This window comes from Calypte anna, chromosome 3 (genome assembly GCF_003957555.1).
Source record: "Calypte anna isolate BGI_N300 chromosome 3, bCalAnn1_v1.p, whole genome shotgun sequence".
Classification (NCBI taxonomy): Eukaryota; Metazoa; Chordata; class Aves; order Apodiformes; family Trochilidae; genus Calypte; species Calypte anna.
In genome coordinates this window covers 11,966,782-11,992,919 of record NC_044246.1, presented here as the reverse complement: position 1 = coordinate 11,992,919, position 26,138 = coordinate 11,966,782, and the positions used below count along the sequence as shown (strand labels likewise).

At 35.8% G+C, this 26,138-nt stretch overlaps 1 protein-coding gene across 7 annotated transcripts in view; it reads left to right on the top strand.

The window, feature by feature from the left end:
- Positions 1-25,354, top strand: part of STRN (striatin) — a 58,709-nt gene extending 33,355 nt beyond the window's left edge. For 3 of the 7 annotated variants that reach the window (XM_030447018.1, XM_030447023.1, XM_030447024.1), the window contains exons 6-19: positions 3,384-3,519; positions 4,578-4,713; positions 6,806-6,916; positions 9,192-9,278; positions 9,829-9,972; positions 12,629-12,765; positions 16,327-16,502; positions 17,538-17,585; positions 18,261-18,382; positions 19,216-19,383; positions 20,026-20,166; positions 21,315-21,422; positions 22,613-22,699; positions 22,787-25,354. In XM_030447018.1, coding sequence (XP_030302878.1) covers positions 3,384-3,519; positions 4,578-4,713; positions 6,806-6,916; positions 9,192-9,278; positions 9,829-9,972; positions 12,629-12,765; positions 16,327-16,502; positions 17,538-17,585; positions 18,261-18,382; positions 19,216-19,383; positions 20,026-20,166; positions 21,315-21,422; positions 22,613-22,699; positions 22,787-22,956 — 1,771 coding nt within the window. In that variant the 3' untranslated portion in view covers positions 22,957-25,354. The remainder of the gene's footprint in view (positions 1-3,383; positions 3,520-4,577; positions 4,714-6,805; positions 6,917-9,191; positions 9,279-9,828; positions 9,973-12,628; positions 12,766-16,326; positions 16,503-17,537; positions 17,586-18,260; positions 18,383-19,215; positions 19,384-20,025; positions 20,167-21,314; positions 21,423-22,612; positions 22,700-22,786) is intronic. The other 4 variants (XM_030447019.1, XM_030447021.1, XM_030447020.1 and 1 more) reach the window with 4 other exon arrangements.
- The last annotated feature ends 784 nt before the right edge of the window (positions 25,355-26,138 follow it).

Below are 26,138 nucleotides of genomic sequence, written 5' to 3'. Positions count from 1 at the left end.
GTGTCTTGGTTGAATGGATTGCTTGGTTGATTGATTGATTTAGTTATCTTAGGAAGTGGTGAGTTAGAGGGGAAACTCTCAAGGAAAGAAGGCAAAGTTAGGTGCTGGGGAGGAAACCTTTTAAGGGTGATATTGCAGAAAATGGTTGAGAAGGAGCAGTGGGAAGGAGATTCGGAAGAAGCAGCTGAGGAGCACAGGGTGAAGGAAGTTTCCACCAAAATGGTTGCTCCATGCTTTCTGCTTTGGCAGCTTCTATAACTGCCTCTGCTGTCTAGGGTTCCTTGCCTGTTCTTCCCCAGCAATTTTCTTCAGGTAGTATGGCTGGGGAACAAGGAAGACACCTAAATTCTTGCACTTTAAAAATTATATCCTCCCATATATATGTTTTGATCCAGAATGGTCCAACAAAGAGCAATTATCCTTTCTGGTTTATTTGGTCTTCACTTATTTGCAATAGGTCCTGAACCTTGCTATGGTCCTGCCTTATTCATGCCTGTAGTGCATCAGTGCCTGTCTATGCATCAGTCCCTGACTTTGGAGCTCCATTCTATTGTTATCACCTCTTTTTATTTTTTTTTCTAAAATAAAATTTAAAGTAACACTGTACTACCCTACTCTGAATGTATTTTTGCCACTTCTGCTTTTTAAATGTTTTGTTGTAAATGACTCTATTAATAGAGAACTAAACAGATAGAAGATAATGAAACAAGCAAGCTTCAATTTGCCATCAAGCTACATAACAAAGTAACTAAAGCTAGACATTTTCTTACCTATATTTTACATTATTCCTAAGTGTTCATGCTGACATTACAATTTATGTCCTTCTAAAGGATGACACATAGCTAAATTATAGAGTTACTTTTCATTTGACTACTAAAGCATGGTGGGGTACAGTATAGCTGCTCAAACTGCCTGTTGGCCTAAAGCTTCTTTTCACTGTAGAACCCTTAAGTACTTTAAATAATCTGTCAATTCTGTTTTCTTTTTTAGTTCTTATTAATTCTTACTTGGAAGTTGTTCCTTAGCACAAATAATCTTCTGTGGTACTGTGCTGACTTTGTACATTTTTGTACTGTACAGAGTTTTGAAATACATGATAAACTGCTGTGCTTTTCAATGCATGAGATGCCTTTTACCCCACTGTGTAAATGGGGATACACAATTATCTATATATCCTGCCTACTAAAGTATATAATAATTAATATGATAGTTGAATTCAGATCAGCTGCTTGAAGCTTATCTTTTTGCTGGACACTTTAAAGTTCAGTGTGAGAGCCTGATTTAAGATCAGATGAGTACAGATCCAAATCTGTGTGTGAATAACTGCAAATTCTTGTACTTGTAGAAGGATATTGATGTCTTAATAATAAGTTCTGTGGATTAAAATTTATAGTCTGGTATTAGTTCAGATGTGCTATTTATTGTAGCATGCCATATTTTTACATGACAGACTTTATGCTGCATAACACAAAGGAAAAAAAGCCAACCAAAACAAACTACCAGAAATATAATTATGGCCAGATGATTTAGTGTACTAAGAGTTTAGCAGGACACACAAAAGTTGCTGAAAGTCAAGAAGTTACTCAGATGAAGCACATTACAAGTTTTACCTTACTGAGTTTTGTGTATTGAAAACAGCAGAATAACATTGCCACAGGATTTCTGTGGAAATGTGTGTTATTACAGATTCATGACGTATTACAGCCTGACAAAGTAATGTTTACTTAAAGAAAAATATTAAGGAGTCCTTTCGGGTTTCCTGTAGAAAAAAGAGGATCAAAATACTGCAGGAAGCAAGGCAAATTTTAGTCACGTTTGAGATTGTACTTATCTAAGATAAGATATAAGGAAATAATCTCAGTAGTGACCATGAAAGCATACTGTGCATTGTGATGTGTTATGCTGCTGTGAATGTGGAATTTCTAGTGATATGCAAAATCTTTATCAGCTTTCTTGGCCTGTAAAGATGAGGAAGTGAAAGAAGGGTAGGATAGCAAATTGGCTTAATGAGATGTAGACATACTGGGGCTGTGAAGAAGCTGCTCCTGCTAATTGTTGTCACCTAAGCATAGAACTCCTTGAGCAGAGACTGATAAAGAAGAGTTCTGCTTATCATGCCTAATAAGACACATCAGAGCTTTTACCTTCAGATGTCTCCTGTAATAAACCTTTGAAAAATTTTATTAAGAAACACTGGAGTAAGAGGGTGTTGGATGGCTAACAGGTGTATACACTGCAGGGATCTTAAAAGGCCTTACTGTATAGGCTTACTAGTTGATCAAACCTTCTTGAAATGAGTCATATCAGAAGCAAAATGTATTGTTAACAAGGCACTTGCTGGTAGTAAGGGTGACAGCCCAAGACAAGTTAGAGCTGCAGTTCTGAAAAGGCAGAGACTTCTGTGGTTTCAGTGGTTGCGAAAATCAAGATGACGTGCATTTAGTGGTGAACTTTGAAAACAGACTGCTAATTAAAGGTAAGAAAACAATATAGCTTATCTTTACTGCTGTAAGGTCATGTAAAAGAATGTATGAGGTTTTTCTGCAAGAAATCATTGCAATTCAAACTGTAATATTTTTTTCTTCATCACTTTATCTTTGAGGGATTGTTAGAGAAGTGTGTCTTCTGTGTAGAGAACACAGTACCTGTTGTTAATTTTAGGATTGCTTTAACTGTATGTCAAGACATATATTACATTTAGTAATGGCTAGAGTCCTGCTTCCTGAATTGTTCCTTCTCAGCTGTTAATGACAACCCTTATGCTTCTTGTTCTGAGGCACTGCCTGAATTTGTGCCAATGTAGTTGTAATTTTACCCAAACGTCACCCATTTCCTTATTTATGTAATGTTAACATCTATCTAAAGGTTATTTAATAATCAATTATACTTTGCCATTATATCCTTATATTGTTTCGTGTCATTAATGAATTATAGATCTAGAGTTTGATGCTTTTGGAGGTGGGGAACATAGCAGCAGCAAGGCTTTTGCTGTTCATGAATGTACCTGGGGGAGGTCAGTGTAGTAGCTGTAATTCACATCCTTGTTGCTGAGGCTTTCAGGGGTGGTGTATCAGTGGTGTTGCTTTTGGGCACCTATCAAATGATCATTGCCTTATGCAATGGATTTCAAAAAATAAAGTGTCTGTTGTAGTAATCACAGCTTGATGAAGAATAATTTTTTGGTTCTAATAAGTTAGTTTATGGATAATGTTTATTCTGTTAATCCACAAACCTTTTTGCTTGTAATAGTCTGATTTTCCCTGTAGGCTTATTTTGGTTTTCTGTGTTGTTGAACATCATAATATAGAACAGACTGGTAATGGCAAAAGGTACTTTGCAGTGGGTTTTTTTGACTTATGATGGTGGTTGTTGTTGTTGTTTAGGAAACCTGAATTGACTGACTCTGCCTCTCTGCTAGAGACCTTCAAGTTTCTTGAAAATGCAGCTGCAGACTTTAGTGATGAAGAAGATGAAGAAGATATTGAAGGAAGGGAGAAAACAATCATTGATACCGCAACAGTGAGTGGAAAAAAATAATAGAAAAAGTTACAAAGAACAGAAAAATTGAGATTAATGAAATGCCTATAAGCAAAGTATATGACGGTGTATGTACACATGCAAATATTAATACATCTCTATGATGATCTGTCCAAGCATGTGTGCATAAGAGGAATAATATATGCATTTCTGAGTTTGTGCATACAAGTTAAGCTTTGCCATCTTTATGGCATTACATATGGCAGATTAGAATTTTTTAAGCCATCTTCCTACTATTCCATACTACCTAGTATTTATGATATGTATTTCATACAAAATATATGAAATATATAAATATATGGTAGCAGATGTTCTAGTTCTTTTAAGTTTTCATCTTGGATTGAAGGCATTGTTTATAGTGTTGCCTCTCATGAAAACGTATATCTCCTGTTACCAAAATGTGGTAATTTTTTTTAAATCCAGTTTGCTTTTGAATTCAAAAGGGAAATGCAGTTTAAACACGGAGATATCATAGTTAAATAACAGTAATATCTGAGGAAGTATTCAGGATGGAATGATTTTAGCCTTATCTACGCATATTAGGTCTTGTCAGTTGTGGTTATTTTTTTTCTTAGACTTGTCTTTTGGACTCCATGTGGACAGATTTCAGAGGTGAGAGTTTAAAAAGGCAACTTTCAGAGAAGCAGAATGGTTCTGGTTTTGCTGACGTCCTTTCCACAGCATTATGAGTTTTTTGTGGGTATTATGTTTTTTAAAAAAATCTGTATTAAAAGGAAGTTTGTACCTTTCTGGTATTAAAAAAATAGTAGTGGTCTAGATCAGGGTTGATTCATTACAAGTGATTAATTATTGGTGGTCACAGGAAGAAAGATGACAAATAAATACAAATACAGTTTTGGCTTAGAAATCCAAACAAAATTTTAAAGCTTATTCCAGATTTGCTTATTATTGTATACTTTTCTGCTTCTTCAACTCACTGTTAGGATTTTGCATAGAAGACAAGACAGTGCTGCTCAGTACAGTGTGAAGATGTCTGTGTAACTTAATTCAGCTTTTTTCTTTCCTTCCTGACCCTCCAGATTGTAAGGAAAAGAGTGCTATCTGACAGCAGTGAAGACAGAGATACAGAAGAGGCTTTGAAAGAATTTGACTTTTTGGTTACCTCAGATGAAGGTGATGGTGAATCGAGAAGTTCAGGAGATGGAACAGACTGGGGTAAGGAAATTAAAGGGATTGGACCAGGAGAAGAAATTGCTGAGAATATATTGTGAATGATTAATTGAGATCTCTGTTGGGATCACAGCACAGTTTGAATATTCCTACAGTAAATAATTGGCAGACAGAAGTCCTCTTGACATAACATTCTCATTTTCCTGTATACTGCTTTAATGTAAGGATTCTTAAAAGTTAGTGCTGGTAGTAATTCTTCTCCTACTATTTTCTTTAATAGTAGGAATTTGCATAGAATTTAATTTTATGCGTGGGATGACCCATGCTAATGAAGGGCTCTGATAAAGCAGTATTTTAGTTATGGCATTAAAATAATTTTTTCATCTTTGCTTTCTCCCACTTTGATACAGAGAGTCATAAAGACTGAATTACTTGTACTCTTACCGTGTGTTAGCTGTTTGGGCAATATGAACTATTCAGTTGCTCAAATTTTCTTTTATAATTTATCAGAAAAACGTATCTTTAACCCCCACTTACAGAGAGACATTTCACAAACTGTTCTCTGTCCTTTGAGTTTCATGTCCTGCAACCCAGAATACCAGCATCCACTTTACCTTGACATAATTCTGCATAAATCTACTACACTGGGAAAGGGAAAATGAAGAGAACTAAGTATCTGATGGGGATTCGTTTCCTCTTTAAGCTGCCCTGGAAAGTTTTAAACATAAATGGATGCAGAGAGATCTATGGAAAATAAATAGAAAATAACTGACCTTTATCATAAAACATTGACATATAGATAAGCCTTGGTAGCTCTGGCTCTTACAGGAGCTATCACCTCCAAGATCCTGTATTTCACTGAAGCCATTCCAGCTGCTCAGCTCCTGGCTGGACTCCAAATCATTGTTCATTGGGATGTAGTCTCTGCTCAAGTAGACATGTCTCAATTTCGAGGAGTGTAGCAGTTCACCAAACAAATTTAGGAATACTTCTCATATTTCATTACAAAGATTTTTATTAGGTTGATTCGATATTTTTCTTTAAAACCAAAATTTTATCCAATTATGCTTCATAAGTGTAGCTGTTGTTGGTGTCACCAAAAAATTAGTTTGCCAACAGGATCTTTTTTGTTCTCAATTTCAGTTTTGGTTGATTTTTAATTTCACTGATGACTGCTGAGTAGAAATGAGCAAAAGTCTAATAATGAAAGCTGAAGAGTCATGGAATGCAGTATTTACTTTTCTAAAAATATTAAGGGGGGTTTTGGGTTATACAAGTTCATGTTTTTTCTATTATTTGTTTCAAAACCCATGTCTTATTAACTGTATATAAAAATAAGATTCTTCAAGAAATTGCCATTATAATTCACTTATATTAATATGATTTAAGTCAAAATGTTAGATGTAGCATGAAAGAGGGAGGTCGTGTATCATGGGTAGGAGCAAAGAGAGGAAGTTCTTTCATTTTGGATCCCAAGCATTACTGATCCCTGAGCCCATTTGTCTTGAAAGGTCCTCAGAAGTGTTCAGGTAATTTTTAAATTAGAAAGCACTTGCACAGTAGTAGTTTAGGATCCACTTGTGAAGTTGAACAGAACCTGTAGGACATGCAGGAAGCATCTTGGGACAGTCTGTAGAAAATTAATGTATTAAGTATTTTCACTGAAGATTGTATTGCAACAATACAGTCTAATATAAATCCATTTAAACTTCTTAGAGGAGAGCAAAAAAATTTAGCTAGCCAGGGAGGAAACTCATGATTAAAACAAGTCGAGTCGTGTTGACCAGTAACATAGTGGCTGCTTCTAGACATAATACCTATTTCCCTGGAGGAAAGAAAAAGCTCAAAAATATGTCCTGATTTATTATAAAGTAAATGTTGCTTACATTCATGAGCAGCTATATGCTTAGCTATAGATATTAGGCAGATGAAATTTCATCTCAATTTTTAGGGAAAAATCTGAGCAAATGGAAGTAGAATGTGAGTAGCAATTTTACAGCTTTCATGAGCTTGGTGCTATTTCTGTCTGTTTAAAATAAAAGACAAATGCCATTGACAGCAGCTGTTACATCCTTCAGTAGAGATCACTTGGTGACATTATTGAAAAAGGATGTTTCATTTGTTTCACTTTGTTTAGAAAAGGAAGACCAGTGTCTCATGCCTGAAGCTTGGAATGTCGACCAGGGAGTAATAACCAAACTCAAGGAACAATACAAAAAGGAGCGCAAGGGGAAAAAGGGGGTGAAGAGTAAGTGGAAAACATTGCACTTTAAAGTCATAAATCCCACATCTTTCACATCCTTAATTCTATCTCTCTTTCAATGTTTTCCTAAAATTACTTACTCTTTTACTTTGCTGCTCCTGACTGCTTTCCTGTTCACCAGTTCTCAGGGGTTGAAATTGACAGTATCAGTAAAGTTACCTGATAAATAGTTGGATTAGATATAACTTCTTCCAACTAGGTGTTGGATTAATTTAAAGTTCTTGCTTTGAGAATGGATCATACTTCTGTTATTCAGAAACATTACCTGTAAAAGCCTTGATTTATTAGTTCACACTTTAATATAGAAGATTTCAGAACCCTTTCTTAGCTGGAAGCATGCCAGTATCTCAGGAAGAGTTAAAGTCTGGTATGTAAATAAATAAAAAAACCAAACAAACCGTTTTGAGTATCCTGTTAGATGACAGAGGGAGAAAACAGGTTAATTTCTACCCCTGTTTATACTTAACATTCACAACATGCAAGTCATGCTGTCATCATAATTTGTTATGCAGGGCTCGAAATAGGAAGCAACCCTGGCCACGAATTTATTTGTAAATCACAGGATTTATTTATTGGCTTTTGTACTTGTGGGACTAGCCTTTAAAAATGTTGGATATCGTTATCCAAACAAAAAACTGTTATCAGTATCTGAAATACAGTTTCTAGCCCTGTATTATTTTTGTTACGTTTCTTGAAATACGAATCTGTTTTGTTAAATCAGTCTTTTTGGATACATAAGCCTTAAAAGTTTTTGAATGCAGGTGAAGTATTTAAAATGAAACACAGTGTTCACAGCTATGTTTCAGACATCTAGCCATATTGAGAATTCATGTGTAAGTCATGTAAATTAATAATATTGCATGTAGTCCAGTAAGAAATTTGAGGGATGTTTCTCCCTTTGTGGGAAGATGCTTATGAATTCCAAGGAAATTCTGACATTCCAGAAAAATATGTAATGATGCAAAAGTTGTCAGATCCTCGTATCACTGAGGCTGACTTATTCTGTTAATTTTTCTGTTGATACTGTGATTAGCTGCTGCTCAGCAGTTGGTTGTGTTGCTGCAATTATGATTATGCTATCAAATAGAAAAACTAAACGTCCTTTTTTAATGTTAAAAAAAAGTAGAACATTACCATACTTTAAATATCTCAAATGGTATTTTTGTCATCTTTGGAGTCACTTAAGTTACTAGAAATTAATTGCTGAGCTGGCCAACTAAAATGCTCCTGTTTCACAAATTGAGGTAGAGAAAGGATACCAATATATGACTTCAGTGAAATTGATTTTTGTTATCTGTCTGTTATTTTTAGAATGCACAGATGTGCTGTCTAGTTCAGAGTACATAGTTTTAGGGTTAACTTTGCAGAAATTAAAACTTTACTGATGAAATTATATTCTTGAACAGCTGTTGAGTGCTTTTTATTTTTTTACAATAAAGCTCCATGTTTAATTGTTAGGATAGACATAGATATTATTGGAATATGTTTTATATATTCCTTAAAATATGTAAAGAATGTAAGGCAGCACTTGGTCATCCAGTGCTCCTTTGTGAAGATAATTACTTCTCAATACATTTACAGTACCTTTTGGATTGATTTGATTGCTTTGATCTTGGGAGACAAAATGGTTTACTGCAGTACAGAAATTAAGCATCTTTCCATGGACAAAGCATCATTGGAGGGGCATTAGTGCAGAAAAATGAGGCAGAATCTCAGCCTGGTATCAACTATTTGTGATATTGCATGTAGTGTAGAAGAATGTGAGGAAGAAGTTCAGGGAAAAAGAAGGGACTGAGTATCTTGACATTAAATTGCACGCAGTGTGTTTCTATGACTTCACTGTCATCATAAATGGTGCTTAAACACTTAACTGCTAAATAAAATATTGTTTTTATAAATCGAATATTTTCGTAACACAATCTTGCAAAATCCTATTTATTGTTTTCCTTAACCAAGTAATATTTTTTTGACAGACAAGTTAAGTACAATTTAGTTTTTTATCTGTCATTATGGCTAGGGCAGACAAAGCAGAGTTTGCTACTACATTAGTAAACGTATGATTTTGCAAGGCTGTAGTAAACACTCCTGCGAAGTAATTAGAGAATAGAATTATAGAATGATTTTATGAGAGAATACATATATTAGAGTACACTTCTGTGTTAAAGCTGCTTAAAAATAGCTGTATTATTTACTGGTCTAGGAAAAAGCATAATGGACTATGGGTAAGATATTTTCCCATTCTTAATTAAACTTACAACAGGAAAAACTACCGAAGATATGTTTCAGCCTCAATCCTATATAAAACAGTCAAAACAGGGATGTGGGAAAATGATGGAGCAAAGCACAGGTAAGTGTCAAGAAGGGCATGGGTCTTCACCATATGTAGCTTCAGGAAGTAGGCCAGTGAATCCAGTTGCATTTATATTTTAATGTAACTTTTTGGATTATATAGTTCACAATACTACACTACTGCACAAATAAATTTTAAATAATCATGTTGTCATAAGAATATGCTGCACAAAGTACCTGATGCACAAATTTTAAAATACTCACAAATGTCAGCTATTGTTTTGGAGAAGTAGTTATTTTAAGAATCTGTGTGACTCTGTTGGAGGTGTTCTTCAGCATCCCATGCAATTAGCAGTATGAGTTTATGAATGTGGGGAAAATTGTACGTTCACAACTCTCAAGTTGCTTCTATCACTTTCTTTTCAAGAAACTCATTTCATGCTGGATGATTAGTTATGCTGAAAATAGGTGCTCATTAGTTTTTCTGTGGTAATGTTATAATGCAAAGTAGGATCCATTGTTGCATGTGCTTCTGTAGCATATCTGATAAAAGCAGTGCCATCTTAAGCTATGCATAAACCATTTAATTTTTTGTTTTTTCTGGTTAGGGCCCAACAGGTCAAAGCTGCAAGATATGCTTGCAAACTTGAGAGATGTCGATGATCTCCCTTCGTTGCAGCCATCTGTTGCACCTTCTTCTAGGCCCAGCAGCTCAAGGCTCATTGAACACGAGATAAACAGGACAGATGAAGGTAAATATTAAAAATGTGCATATACCTCTTGAAAAGGGTACATGCTTGTAGTTAACTTTTGCTTAAAGGTCATCCTCAAAGACTTCCCACCCAGTTTACAAATACCATTCATCATTTATGAGTGCTGCTTAAGTGCAGTAAATGGAATTCCTGTTCCTCCCCTCTCGTCAGTATTAGTCAGGCCAAGACACTTACCTGGGTGAAGTTTTGTCTGAATACCTTTCAACATGAAAAAAATCATTTGGTACTTGGTGGCTTTGTAGTACTTAAGTCCCTTGGTTTTGTTTGTGCTCAGGTCTGGCAGTCAGGTGTGGAATACAAACTCTCAGGGCAGAAGAGCATCTGGTTTTTTTCCCCATTAACCTAATTTGAAATGTATGTATATATACATGTATAAAATGCACGCACACGCACACACATACACACAGTTGTATGCATTTCTTCTCCTTTAAGTGCAAAGATTGTGGTTCTGCAGGTAAACATAAATGGGTAGGTATAGCTTTTAGATGCTTGTGCTGATTGTGTAGTGAATCATAGAGAACAACTTACAGCTTGCCAGTGTGTTAATTTCATTAATGTGTTCCAAAAATAAAAAAGATTCTTATAGCAGCTAGTCCAAGTATGGGAAGCCATGCATCTTTGCAGTGAGGCATGTGGTTATCTTCATTAATATTATCTCTGAAAGTTGCTAAGTCATCTGATTCAACTGCTACAGTATGCAGCATAATAAAATAAATATATGATACTATATTAATTTGTAGAAGATTGTATCATGTGCTCTTTATTTAAATGGTAAATATGTCTTTTGAAAAATAAGCAAAACATGAGTTTCATTTAGCAGTTTTTCAGTGAGTGTGAAAAAGTGGATTGGCCAAGTTGTAATTAAGATGCATAAAAAGCTGTGGTGTTGTGGCATAGTTACCAAAGATCTCAGTACTTCTATTTCCTACATGCTCAGTAATTTTCTTTATGAAAGAACTGAGTAACTTAGCAACTCTTTGAGAAGTGGAGGAATTTTTTCTTGAATGCTTCCTTTCCAGCTTTTCTCAGATGTACTGAGAGCTGTATTAGCAGAGCTCTTGTTTTCCTGTCCTTTCAAAAATGTGTTTTTAAATTCAAAGACTCGGATGGACTCTCACAAACACAGAAGAGGACAGCTGATTATTATCAGTGTGAATTCAGTATTAAAAAAAGTGTTAGCTGTGCATTCCTTTATAAATATAATTTTTGGCATGCAGAATTTTATTCTAGTAACATTTCAAATTTGATATCCTGTATTTGTTGTGTGTTGAGTGTAATATTAGATTGTAAGTTCAAAAGAGAGAAAAATAGAATGGTAGTTTATTCTTCAGGGTGATGAAGGTAAGAGCTTTCTGTGTTTAGAAGGTAATGACTGAGACCTAGTCAAGCAACAGAGCTAGAAGGGCTTCTTTTGATTTTAGAAGTAATTGAAAGCAGACAGGACACTCAGTAGACACATGAGTGTGGAATGGAAAGACCGTGGAAAGATAAATTCACTCCAGTCCAACCAATATCAAGTTGAGGTAAATAACATCTGAACCTGATGGCTTCGAGACAAGAGAAAAAGCAGCCTGAACAGATCAGACTGCTCATTATAAACCATAGTTTGGTTGGTTTTAACTAAATGTGGGTGCTGTGAGACTAAGACACAAAAAATGAGATGCCCTTTCCTTTTCTCTGCCTGGTAACAACAGTGTTTGCCAAGGCTTGTATTTTTACAACAGAGCTAAAAGGGGAGAAATTATTTACTGAAAACCCCTTGTAATTCAAGACAAAAGGTATATAAAATATACTGAAGTCTTTTGTGTCCAGAAGATAGCACCTTTTCGTCTACTTGGTCTCCCTTTTCTTACGTATAGACTTGGAGAGCTGTTGTACAGGAAAGTATAATATTGTACAGTATTGTACAGGTAAAGGCAAAGCTTTTTTTGAGTCATACTACCTGATGCAGAGCCTTATGTGTTGGACGTGTGTGAACTCCTCTTAGCCTTAGAGCCTCCTATTTCTGGTGAATCTCCCTATGGATATGTGCATGTTACAGTGACTTGGAGCTTCTACACACATGCAGCTGTAAACTAGTAAAAACCAGTGCTGACTGAACTCTTAAACTGCTTTTACAAGTACTGATGAATTTTTAGCTTCCAGTTGTATTGCTAGATTGGAATGCACATAAGCAGCTTCATTGTAGGCATGATTTTGAACATGTCTGGATATGGTGTTAGGAAGGTGTCCAGCTGCTCCCAATAGCTATTCTTTGCCATGTTCTTTTTACTTCTCCAGATCCTATTTGCATATTTTATAGTGGAGCTGGGGAAGGGCCTGAGCTTTTCTTGGCTACTTTTGCATTACATATGGGTGGATGGTAGTTTACTTTTTCCTTCTGTGGCTAGTGACACTTGCTGTCTGGAGTTCTTACATATCTGAAGTGTAAGTACTATGTTCAGAGCATACTGTGTGGGTAAATACAGTGATTTTCTTTAGAATAGCTTTTTTTTAATGCATCTTTTTCCATCTTTTTGTACTCAGCTACTTGAGATATACTTAGTATTTTGAAAGTGGAAAATATGCTTTTACTAATCAATGTTGTATAAACCCATGTGTCAGTATTATTTTTTTTTATTTTGTTTTCTTGCAGTGGAAGCTTTAACATTCCCACCTTCTTCAGGGAAATCTTTCATTATGGGAACAGATGAAGCCCTTGAAAATGAGCTGGGTCTTGGAGAACTCGCAGGCCTTACAGTGGCCAATGAGGCAGATTCACTGACTTATGATGTAAGTGGTTATTAATGGTAACTCAAGGTCCCACTTCACTTGTAAAGTAATAAATTATATAGTTAATAAAAATTTACATGCATTTGAGTGTGACACTGCAGAGACATGCTCTACTACTATAGCAAGCTTCTGAGCATGGGATGTGTTGTGAATCATCAGGATTGCAATGATATAGAACATCTCTGAAAAAATTCAGTATTTCAGCATTATCTCCTAATATGGGTTCAGGTCTTAATTTTTTTGCTAATCTTACCTAATTTTTTCTCCAGAAAGGGGTAAGATGGTCTACAAATTTCATGTCTTTTTTAGTTACACCCAAAGCTGTGATTGTGAATTTTTAAATTCAGAGGACATGACAAGCCTAAATCATCTGTACAAGGTCTTAATGCATTCAGTGCTTAATTTCATTGTTCAAGTGTCTATATAAACTATTGTGTTTATTCATATCTGTTTATCCTGAACCAACAGCTTTCATTTATGGAATCTAGCATTTCTTTCTCTACCTTTATCCCATTCTACATGGTTGAGAATATTGCCTACTGCTTGTTAACTTGTTAACTGCCTTTATGAAGTCCTGTGATCAGGAATTGTTCAAGGACAGGTTGGATGGGGTTTCAAGCAAGCTGGTCTGGTGGAAGGTGTCCTGCCTCCACAGAGAGGCTGGAACTGGAATTTTCAAGGCCCATTCCAACCCAAACCATTCTGTGAAGTCACAGGCATGCTTACCCCAACTCTTGGCTTTTTGTAGTGCTGACAATTTAAAAAAAAACACAGCTGTTTATGAATCTCCTTGCTTTAACTGTGCTCTTTATTGAAGCACAATGAAAAGGTAGTGTTTCCATTCCAAATTTCACTAGAAGTTTAGCTTACATATTGCTTTTTATTTTCTGCTGCTTCATACCTTCTTCTAGCTGCCAAATGTGAATCAGGTAGGATTTGAGGAGATTTAGTATGGTTTTTTTGAAGTGTCAATTTTTCATCATATGGAGGATGAAGTTGTGAACACTAATTCATGTGAATTAGTGTTGAAAAGTATTTGCTCTCAATAGCAGCAGACACTTGCCTATTTTCAGTCTCTTTCTTCCCACTGATATTTCTACTGGATTATTTTCTTCTAAACAATGGCAGCAGTAGCCTACCACATTTCATGGTTTAAGGTTTTTACGTGTTACTGTGGCTGTCTGTAAATCAAAGAATGGTTTTCACTTGGTGATGGAGATCATGAATTTATTACCTAGACAGAAAAGTCTCCTTTTGTGGTTAAATTTTTAGAATACCTAACAAGATACAATTTCCCAGGTTGCTAGCCAATAATCTCTTAAGTTTATCTTTTTCCTTCCTTTACGCATTCTTGTCTTAACAAACATTCTGCGGTTCTGGTTTTTTTTTCCTAGTCTTTTGGTTAGGCTTCTTGAAACTGTAGTAGACCAAATGATATATATGAGAATATCTGAACTGCAAAATTATTTCATTTAATATTGTGTACTGGCTTGGAGATTTTGGACTTTGTAGTTGGCTCTTGCTTGATTTTCTGCAACTTTTAACAAGAGAAGCGTCCATAATCTTGCTGGAAAAACTCCATAAGCAGCAATGATACACAAGTTGTCTGTATAGACAGACTATTTATTACTACTAGTGGCAAATATTACTATTGCAAATATTGCAATATATTACAATATATTACTATTTAGTGGCAAATTCAAATCAAGTCCTAATTTGGGGCTTGAACAACATCCTCTCTCCACCTTCAACTGCTTATCAAGTCTCAGGTTACCTCACTGTGTATTCGAGTGGGGAGAGAGAAAAGAGGGCTGGGTGCAGTGTTAGTGACCCATCCTCTTGTACCATGTGAGAGAAGGGTGGGTGAAGAGAAGTGGTGGTGGTGGTGCAGGCAGGCAGGTGGTATGTCAGGGCTGGGATCTGTTTCCACCTCTGATACTGGTTTGCTGGCTGGGACTGCCCTCCATCTATTTTCCAAGTGATAAGCTAATCATCTTGGACTCCTTGGAAGAACATCTTTAAATGACTGAGAAGCAAACGGAGGATCTTATCCTGCCAGAGCTGGCATACACTGTTAGGCCACCTGAGGAGTCTTTGTGGCTTTTGCAGATGTGGTGCAGGACCTGTGCAGCTGGTATGTCAGCTGGAGGGCAGGCAGGGTTCTCTCCATCACCTAATTGGCATTAGATGCCTGTGGTGAGAAAACCAAATTCCTCTCCAGATATCTGTGAAAGCTCTGTACATCTTGTACCCATTTCACCGAGACTTTCTTGGCCGGTCTCCAGAAAATGTGCCAGAGCTGCTAACTCTGCAGTCCTGCCCCATCCTTGCACCAGCTCAAGCATTTTTCTGTTCCCTCATTGAGCCAAATCAGCTCAGTAAACTGGCAAGGAACTGACTTGTGTCTTTGAGCAAGACAGTATGTAATTACCAAGAAATAGGATGAGGTTAAAGCTGCTGTTTGTTACAGCTCCATTCTCATTGTTTAAAATGTATAGAACCTCTTCATTGAAGCATATATTATTGCTAAATGCAGAAGTAACAAAACTCAGGAAAAACACTTTTTTTCTTAAATCTTTCCCTGTCCCACATTCAAGAATAAAATGATGATGCTTGAAGTGTCTGAGAACAGTTGTTTCTTCTTTGCAATTAATGATTCACAATTATGTTGGATTATATCTAGCAATCAAGATAATAAAATCACCAGTATTTGACTTAGTTTGTTTTCCTGGTTCTCAGTGACCACCATGAGCAGTGGTTATGGGGAGCTGAATTTAACTCTGGCACTGTTGACTGACTGGTAAAAATCTGTTCAGCATTTTATGTCAACATTCGTTCAGAGGAGCATTGTTGAAGTAACTGATTTTTTTCAAGGGCTTTCTTTTTGGATCTGCTAAAAATGCATTTATTGTGAAATAATTGTGTCTTTATATATGATAGCTTATTGTTGGCCAGTTATTTTTAGTGTGTAGACAAGTCATTTTTGCCTGTTTGCCATTTTTTTTTCCCCTGGCAAGCTTTACTTGTCTTTCATTATTGCCGAGCTTGTGTTAAAGTAAGTAAGTTAGGCTGTATTCCTCTCAGTGCTGCTAGGCACTTGTGCTATCTCTTAGATTTTTACTTAAGAGCTGCCATGTCAATGGTACTTGGAATACTCAGGAACCATGGCTTGGTTGAGTCAGGCCCAGTGTTGATGAATGAACCAGTAGGTATGGTTCAGATTTCAAATACCAAACCTCATTCCACAGCAGTATGGCTCAGAAAGGTGCTTTTCAGCTTTTAAATTGTGTAACTTAACTGGCATGCAGAGTTTTGGAGGTTTGCACAGAATGTATTACTGTGGGTGTAACATTACTTGTTGCCTTTGTGGAATTTGTCTGTCTTTGTTCTCATTCTGAATTGTCTGATCATATTGTTAAATACACTTGCTCTAGAACAGCTTGTTATGTAAAGTGAGTGGGGTAATTTGATGTCTTCTGAAAATGCCAAACTAAATTTCTGATTTCTTCCTTTCCTTGTGCCTTCCAGATTAATTATAAGTTTGGCATTTTTTTTTATTAGATAGCAAACAATAAGGATGCATTGAGAAAGACTTGGAACCCCAAATTCACATTAAGAAGTCACTTTGATGGAATAAGAGGTCTTGCTTTTCATCCCGTTGAACCAGTCCTAATAACAGCTTCAGAGGATCATACATTAAAAATGTGGAATTTACAAAAAACTGCCCCAGCAAAAAAGTAAGATTTTTCTTTGCTTTGTTTCAAAAAACATTTTCATTTATGAAGAAAAAAAAAATTTGTAGATGCCATTCTACTGAATTGCCCTTAGAGTTAATGGAAATTGTTCCTTGAATTTAAGAGTAGGAAAACAAGCTCATGGAGAATGTTGGAGACTTTTAAAGGGTGCCAGAAAAAAAGTCCACGTGTGTTTGTAAATGTGCTTTGGTTTTGAAAATTAATACCATTAATTTATTTTATATTTTCCTTGCAAACAGAATGGCAAATTAATTTACAGGTTAAAATACTTGGATGTGGCCTGTTAGTGTGCTCGCATGTGTATATAAATGCATAAAAATACATTTATATAAATGCATATATATGTATACACATGTATGCATATACATGTCTACAGCTTTAAATTTTGACTGAAGGATGTTGCTAGGTTCCTTTGTACCCTTCTGTGTTGCTAGGGATATGCAGAAACCAGAGCAAATTCTTCATGGGGCTTATATGTGAAGGGAGTAGATAATACCTTTCAGGAAGGGTGGGCAGAGCCTGTGTCTACCCAGCCTATATAACAAGCACCAGATTGGTACAGACCAGAGCAGCAGTTTTAGGTGTGGTTTTTAATTGCTTCAGTGTTGATATAAAACCAAGGTGCTGTAAACTCCTTTGCAGTGGGAGGGACTGGAAACTTCATGATATATTCCATGTGATACTGATGGCCCTCCACTCCTCCCACACCTTTGATGTATTTACCTACTGGTTTGATTGGAGTGTGAGAGTTTGCAGACTCTTGTGGACTCTCTGCCCTGAAGAGCCTTAAACAAACCAACCAAACAAATCCTATCATATTTTGAAAGCATGCAAAGAATTCCTAGACATATGAAACATCATGTTGGGAGTGGAAGTTGTGGGAGAAACACTTCAAAAACATAGCAGTAATTTTAAGAGTTAGCTAATCTGGAGCATCTTCCTAAAGCCTTATGTAAGCTCATGTGTATATATATATATATATATATATATGTTAACATTTCCTTGTCCTTCATTTAGGAGTGCTTCTCTTGATGTAGAGCCAATATATACCTTCAGAGCACATAAGTAAGTATTTCCTGAGAAACACTGTTATATTTTAAAAAATAGATGATTTTTAAACAGACATAGAATTTTTTTAAAAAGTAATTTCCACCTTGTCAGCTAGTGATTTCATGTGATGTTTTTGGTTCCCATGTTATTTAAAACATCTGCACATCTCCCTTCTGCATAATTATTTATGTCTGGGTCTAGGTACACTACAGTTTTGAAAAGAAGGACATGCAGATTACATGTGCAGTTAGGTGTTCTTTTCATCATTGAAGCTTTTGCCTTTTTGTCAGAAATGTGCATCTTTAGAATGAAGCTGTTTGCAGTGAAATTAAATCAACTGAATTTATTTCATGAAAGAGCCTCAAATCTTTAAAAAAGAGAAAGAAAACAGTTTATGCAATATCAAAAAGCCTGTAGTTTAGAAGTGTGACACTTTTTGTATTTAATATGCAGAATGATTAAATTGTCCTGATTATGGTTACATTACCAACTACTGTGGAGGACTGGGGTCTTTTGTTTTGTTCTGTGGGAAGTGGCATAGCCTATGCCAAGTTATCAGACTGTACCAGAATTTTTGTTACAGAGTGTGCAGAAAGTTAACTGTGTCTAGCAGGAAAATGTGAAGATTCCATTGACATTGCTTTTCAAATAATAAAAATATTAATGTTTCTTTGGGGGGCTTTCTTCCAGTGGACCAGTGCTGTGTGTGGTGATGAGCAGTAATGGTGAACAGTGTTACAGTGGGGGAACAGATGGCCTCATCCATGGCTGGAGTATAACCAACCCCAACATCGACCCCTATGACTCTTATGGTATGTTGCTCTCACACACAGCAGTAAAATAATATATATATAGTGACATTAATCTTCTGTGGCCACAGTAGTATCATTTGTAGGTAATGCTGCTTTGAAAATTCAAAAGAGAACATTGGATGTTGGCTTCAATTACTTAATTTTTTTGTTTTAATATTTACACTAGCTGATGAGAAGATAAAATGTATCATTTTCTTAAGAAAGGCCTTGATCTCATCGCACTTTTGAGAGAGAACTAGGCTGAAAAAATATAGAGCTAGACATGATATTTAGCAAGTACATTGAATGTGTATTTTAATGCTTTTCTTCAACAAAGCTTCATGGATCTGAGAAAAATAGGGGCTGTATAGTCTGTTAATGTTGTTTGCAAACAGCTAAAAAGGCCCAGTTCATAACATGTACCAGATCTGAGCAGATGTCAATTCTGTGTCTGTGTTTTAAAACAATTTGCACTTCTCATACCTTCAGATGGCCTAAATACTGGCTTTTGGAAAAAAGGGATGGATGTGCCAGTAACAGTTGTTTCAGAGTGAATTTTAAAAGCAGAGTGTGCTTTACCAACTTTGATAGTGTCCCTTCTGCTGAAACATTGCTTTGCTTATTAATCTTAAACTGTATAACTGAATGCCCTGTATGCTGATGAAATTCAAGAAACTTCCTCCAAGAATGATTGAGACTTCTATGTTGATATGAACTGATTGGTCTTGGCTATTTTTATAGAGTGGCTTCTAAAGGAGGGTCCACAAACAGAGGCCAACATATAACTCTTTACTTAAATCAGTTGGTTTTTTGTTTTTTTTTTTTTAATGTGGTTTGTTGTGTTTTGTTCACAGATCCTTCTGTTCTAAGAGGTGCTTTTGTAGGCCATACAGATGCTGTTTGGGGTCTGGTTTACAGTGGAGCACACCAGCGTTTGCTGTCCTGTTCAGCAGACGGCACCATACGTCTGTGGAAAGCTACAGAAATTTCTCCAGCTCTCAATATATTTAATGATAATCAAGGTACAGAAAATTGCTCTGCCTTAGCAGGGTCCTTTTGTTCCTGATTTGGCCTTCTGTTCTATAGGCAGATAGATGCAGTACAAGATCAGATGTATACATTAATAGGCAGGATGAACAAAGCTTTGCATTATGAGTTTATGCTTTATTTATGTGACCTTCTATGCTGACAGTGTCAGCAGGTAAAATTTGCACCTAGAATACTTGGGGGTTCTTAAGCTCTGAATTTGCCCAGTATTAACATTAATCATGTGTCATGTAAATTATATTACCACTTAAATTTTATTTCTTCTTACTTGATCAATGGAGGTATGTTTGAGAATTGCTCCTATAGTTAAAGGAAGGAAGGAAAAGGGGGAATAAGTAGAAAAAAAGGCAAAGTAGATTTCTATCAAGTCGCAGTTCCAGATACAGCATCTTAGTAAACCTATTTTTTTGATAGGCATATCTGAAAAATAGGTTTAAAATAGTGATCACACAGGGCGATCTATTTTGATTGGCATAATGTAGATTTTTTTAAATGTAACATTTCGTAATTTATGGCTCTTTTGATATTTAGTGCTTTGTGGTTGAGTTTTCCATTGTTTGTTGGCTTTCTTTATGCCAACTAAACCTTATGAAAATGTTCTCTTCATTGCTTTCTAGAAATGGGAATCCCTTCATCAATAGATCTTGTGAGCAGTGATCCAAGCCTTATGGTAGCATCATTTAACAGTGGACACACTAGCATTTTTAACATGGAGACACGACAACAAATTCTTACCCTGGAGTCCACTGTGGATACTTGTAGGTATCGCAGAAACAAAACAAAAATACGTTACAATTTCATCATCTCCTCCTTACTGTAATTCAGTAATGTTCCTTTAAGAAAGACTGTCATATAGCAACCTGTTTAGTATTTTAGTTATGTAATAGTACTATAAAGCTCAGATGTATTTTTAAAACATATTTCTACAAGAAGTAGGTAAGAGGAAAATGCATCACTTGAAATGTCCTACCACCACCACTTAGGGACTCCACTCTTCAGTATAAGCATCACTCCTCACTCAGCTTGGCATTTTAAAACTCTGAGGATAGTTGGCTGTGATGCAGTCTCAAAGGGTTTTAGTCATTTTTAGGGAGTTTAATGAGTGTGGTTTTTCCTTATTTCCTTATTTTACACTTTCATCATTTTTAAGTGTCCTGTGGATGCTGACACTATTTGTTAGTTCAGATTATTATAGAAATATGTAAATGGAAAACTTTATGACCTTAGTAGCAAGTGTTCCTATTGTGGTGTTCTATTTTGCGTAGTAAGAACTGTCATAGATGATGTGTTCTTTGACAGTAGTCTCATGAAATATGGTCAGCTCCCACATGAAAGAAGGTAATGGATTTTTCATGTTTCTGTGTCTCATAAGACCACTCTTGCGGTACTCTGCATCACAGCAGTGTCTAGATTTCTAACCAAGATCTCGTACTTTCTTTGGGGTGTGTATATATGATATTTCAAGACTCTTGAAGGCTAGGAAAACTGCTCTCCTATGACCTTGTTTTATTGGAAATATACCATCAACAGTGCTAATTCTCTCACACTGACTGTATGCTATGAAGAAAGCTTTGCTTTACAAGCACAGGAGTGCAGAGATGGGGAAGCACAGAAAAGTATTTTCACTTGGTTTTTGGCTTCACATTCTTGGCTGATGAGCCCATCCAAAACCATGGCCAAAAGTTGGACCTTTTATGTTTGTGTTTACACTCATGCATATGGTATGTGTAATTTGGAAAGTATTTTAGAGTAAACCACATAACATGATGTGCTAGCTCAGAGATTCCATTATGTACAGGTAAGAATTATTTTGCAGATAAGATTGAGTACGTATTTGTTTCTTAGTAGCAGTTTTTCAAAGATCTTAGGAATTTACATGTCTTGATATGTTTGGGTTTTTTCTTAGCAGTCAGTTCCTCCTGTCAGATAAACAGAGTCATCAGCCATCCAACTCTTCCAATTAGTATCACTGCTCATGAAGACAGACATATCAAATTCTACGACAACAATACAGGTATTCATCTTTTCAGCAGATTCTAGTCATAGTGGTTGTGTAACATAAAACACGAACAGAATTTCATTATGTTTAATATTATTCACATAGTTGGTGAGGGATGCAAAGAACTGGATATCATCTGAATCAGAAATCCCTCATCACTAGTAAAGCCAAAAGATTGCCATCCCACCTAAAATTTTATTGCCATGGTGATAAGGAACATACATCATTCTCTGCTCTTTTACAATACCTTATGTGTGGGGGTTCTCAATGTTTGACATAAAAGGTTGCTGTGCTTATTTTCATGCTGCTTCTGTTGTATTGTCTGTGTTGAACTGAGGACTGAAAGCTCCGGCACTCTTTTAGTGCTTCTAAGATCTGTGCCTGATGGCTTGGAGGTAGAAGTTCACTTGTAGGCATTATTGTCAGTGTGATCCACTGTATTCCTTCAAATCTACCACTTCTACAGAAACAGCTGGACAGCTTGTAGTGCTTGTTCTAATTTGTAATGAGTCACACTGAAATGTGAAACTATAAACCTCTTAGATTTTAAAGGCCTTTTTGATAGGAATGGTAGTATTAATCTGGTATTCTGACTTTGGATCTTTATAATCTTTGTAAATTCTCTGCTTTTATGTCACACTGTCTTAAAAGTCAAATTGAGATATTTCAGTGTTCTTGTTGATTTTAAATTTGCTACTCTCCAGATGTATGTTTAGGGCAAACAGCCACTATTTTTCATGTTTTATTATCTTCTGTGACGGCAAACTTCACATTTTACCCGTGATTTCTTATTTTTAACATGAAATCATTACTGTAATTATAATAAGCTGTAATAGAAAATCCATTATGTCAAAACTGACAAATTATCCTATATTTTTGTTTGGTTTATATTAATTGCTTGTTAGTATAATCAGCTTCTGACCTCCTTTCCAGTCACTTGGTTCACTTAGGAGGGAAATACTTAAAATGTGCAGTGATTACAGATCCATGGTGGTTTTGCAGAGGTAAAACAAAGGTTGATATTGCTACAGGGGCTCTCCTGAGACTATAAACATTAAAAGAATGACTTCTTGTGTAATTTTACTGATCCAGTCATGTTACAAGATTTTGTATGTCTAACATGAGGTGTGGCAGGGTTCAGGCAGTGAACACAGATAACAAAGTGAGTTGCAGAAAATAACCTAAATAATTTTTTTCTTTCAAAGGAAAACTGATCCACTCCATGGTAGCTCATTTAGATGCAGTTACAAGTTTAGCTGTTGATCCCAATGGCCTGTATTTGATGTCTGGCAGTAAGTACATTCAGATTTCATTTTCTTCTTTTTTCATAGTGGTGGCAGACATAAGAATTATAAAGAAAACTGTTTCCCCTCTTTTAGGTCACGATTGTTCAATTCGCTTGTGGAATCTTGAAAGCAAGACTTGCATCCAAGAATTCACTGCTCATCGCAAAAAATTTGATGAGTCCATTCATGATGTGGCATTCCACCCCTCCAAATGCTACATTGCCAGTGCAGGAGCAGATGCCCTGGCTAAAGTGTTTGTATGACAGAGTGTTTTCCTTTCAACTCTAGCTTTGTATATATTTAACCAGCTGCACAAAAGAGAAGAAGAGGGCATGAGTCTTCTTATCCTGCCCTATAATCCAGAGAATGTTTGTAAGTGTTTAGTTTTGCAGGTTGCTGTTTTCTAAATTGAAATTTGTTCTAGTTTCTGTGAGCTCAGCTGGTGCTGAGAGCTTGGAAACTCTCAGTTTCAAATAGTTAAAAAAAAAAAAAAAAAAAGAAATGCTTTTATTTCAGAGGGTTTGAAATTTCGTCCAGGCAGGCCTTGGGTGAAACTAGGTCTATGTATTCTATATTAATAAAATGAGTATTGGAAAGAAGGGGTCTAATTGCATCAGGGAGTAGAAGAGAGAAACTTCCTAAGATAGTTCTCATTGTAGAAGCTCATGAGCTCAATGAGCTTTGAGAATGAATGGAATCTTAATGTACTTAAACTTAAATCACCTGGTAAAAGTGACAGTTCATGTACTCATTGATGTGTCATGTGAGAGGCACTTTGTCATCCCCTTGGTGTTAATAAAAGTAGATCTTTTTCAGAGAGCAGTAGCAGATAGTTAAACTCAGCCACCAGGCTACTAGCCTAAGATAAATACAATTAAACGAAAGCAAAATACTAACATAAATTAAAATGCATTAAAGGTTGTTGGTTTTTTTTTTACATCTTTTGTGTTATACAGTAAATATTTAGTTTGCAAAAAAATTATATAACTTTTTGAAGACTGTATTTACATGTGGCTAGAAGCTGAGCCTGTAGTGTAGTCCCGATTAACAACAGACTGAAGCAGTCTGTATATACTGTAGTAGCAGATTTAACTTATTCAGATTTGTAATGCTGTTTAATCTTGGAGATCTGGCACAGGAAATTATCACAAAGATATCCAAATAAGCTGTCTTGCAATTTCAATATCAGACATTCATCTCCTCTTTCTGTTCCTGCTAAAAAGGGTATCGTTCTGGGCATTAAGGATACAGTCAAATAGTTCTTTTGAAGATTAAACCTATACCTGATGCTTTGTATGAGTCCTACTGTAGTGGAATAGGTGAGAACTATGCCAAATTCCATGAACTTGGGAGGTTCTGCTACTTCTAGAAGTATTTCCCAGCTTAATCATTTGTGAAACTTTTTAACTCATCACTTCACTGGGTGTATTGTGCCCTTGATTAGGTTACCTGAAGAATGAGTCCTTCTTGTATTTATTCAACAGACATGTTTATCTATTCAGAGCTTCTCTGTTGATTTGAATGACAAATAATTTTTAATCCAGGCTTTTAGTCTTTTTTTTCCCTCTTAAATGAATGATAAATTTGAATGACAAATGATTTTTATTCCGGTCTTTTAGTCTTTTTTTTCCCTTCTTAAATGAAGGTGAGTGAATTCTTTTCTAGAGTGAATCATCATCATGAGTTGTTACTGGTTAAAAGCCTGAAATTGATGTTGTCCTCTACTGGGAATGGAGGAAAATTCCTACTGGAGAGAATTTCTAGGGTTGATGTAAGTAGGAAAGAACCTGGTGCAACTCTTCCACATCCCAGCCTGAATTTAAGACTGGAAACTGATAAATAAATCTCTACCTTTGAACTGACACTTTTTCAAAAAGGAATCAATGGTGTCAACATAGAGTCTGACTGTGCTGTTTTAGAATGGCATTTGGGGATGGGGCCACATTTGAAGCTGAATTCAGAGTTTAAATCAACTATGTTATTTAGAATAAAGAATTGACTTGTGCTGTTTGAGCCTGCAATACGTTATATTTACTGCTAAAATATCTTGGAATATCTCTTATTGCTCAGAATATTCAGATATGTCACTTCATGATATTGATATGCAATATATTTCCATAGATAAGATTAGAAATTTTACCATGAAACAGATTATTACGATAGTAATTCAGATTATTTAGTTTTTATAAAGTGTTTTGGTTATGATGGAAAGGGGGAAACTTGACTGCAAAACTGAGCATTCAACTTTGTGAGAGTTCTGTGTACTTGACTCATGTTCTTTCAGTGTCATTATTTTATTTCTTTTTGAAGAGGAAATTACAAAGATTTATTTGAAAAATTCTAAAAGTTATGTATATTATATATGTATATATATTGTAAACATGTATTAAATGTGTCTAGTAAGGGAAGACTCCATGGGTGCATTTTAATGTTTTAGTATTAAAGAGTTCTCAGTTTGTGTATACAAAGGATAGGTGTGAGTATGAAATGAATGTTGTGCTTTTGCTTACACAATACAATATGTAGTTACAGTTGTTCAAATTGCTGTACATACAACTAATAGGCCAGCATGCTTGTTTTTAAAGACTGTCATTCTGATTACAATTGGAATGTTAGAAGTGGCTGTTCAAATGTGAATTGAAAGATGTTTCCTTCTCACTATTGAACTCTTGCTCAAACTGAAAAGTGATATTTTTAAAAGCTGGCAATAGCTAGAGGATGAGGTGCCTTTTAAAACAAAACAAAACAAATGTAGCCTTACAGAGGTTGTGGAGTATATATATTTTTGTGCTGGTCTTCATAATTGATGTCAATGTCTTTTTACTGTACTTGCTCACATACTTTTAGGACTGCAGGATATTGTGCATGAGCCTGTCAGATCTTCTGAACATCATCATAGGAGTTAGGGATGAAAAAATTGTTTAGGTTATCTAGTCCATCTGCTTGCTAAAGCAGGGTTGTAGACTTGTGTGTTTTAGTATTGTCTTGGCCAGTGAGGTTTTATATGTATGTTCTAAACAATTAGGCTTCCTTCTAAAGATTATTTCAAGGATTATGTCTCACTGACAGGAGGATTTACATGACGTTTAGTAGTTCTTTTTTGTAACTTCATGATGGTATTCCAAGCCATGTTTTATGCCATTTTATGTCTGCCTCATCATCTTTGTAATCTGGAACCTGCATGCATGCACTGGTTCTGTGTCTGTATTTCCATTCCTTTCCACTTTCTTTGAGCTAATTTTTGGTCTGCTCTTTACACAACTTTTTCTTGTTTTCAGCTTTTTAGGTCAGTTCTCCATATTGTGGTGCCCACATTACCATTCCACATGCATGATTTGCTGGACTTAGTCTGAAGGTCATCTGTTTGTGTGGGTTTTTTTCTCTTCAATGTGATGCTTTTGTGTAGGAATACCAAAGTTTTGGCCTTTTGGCTAGCGTCTCACAT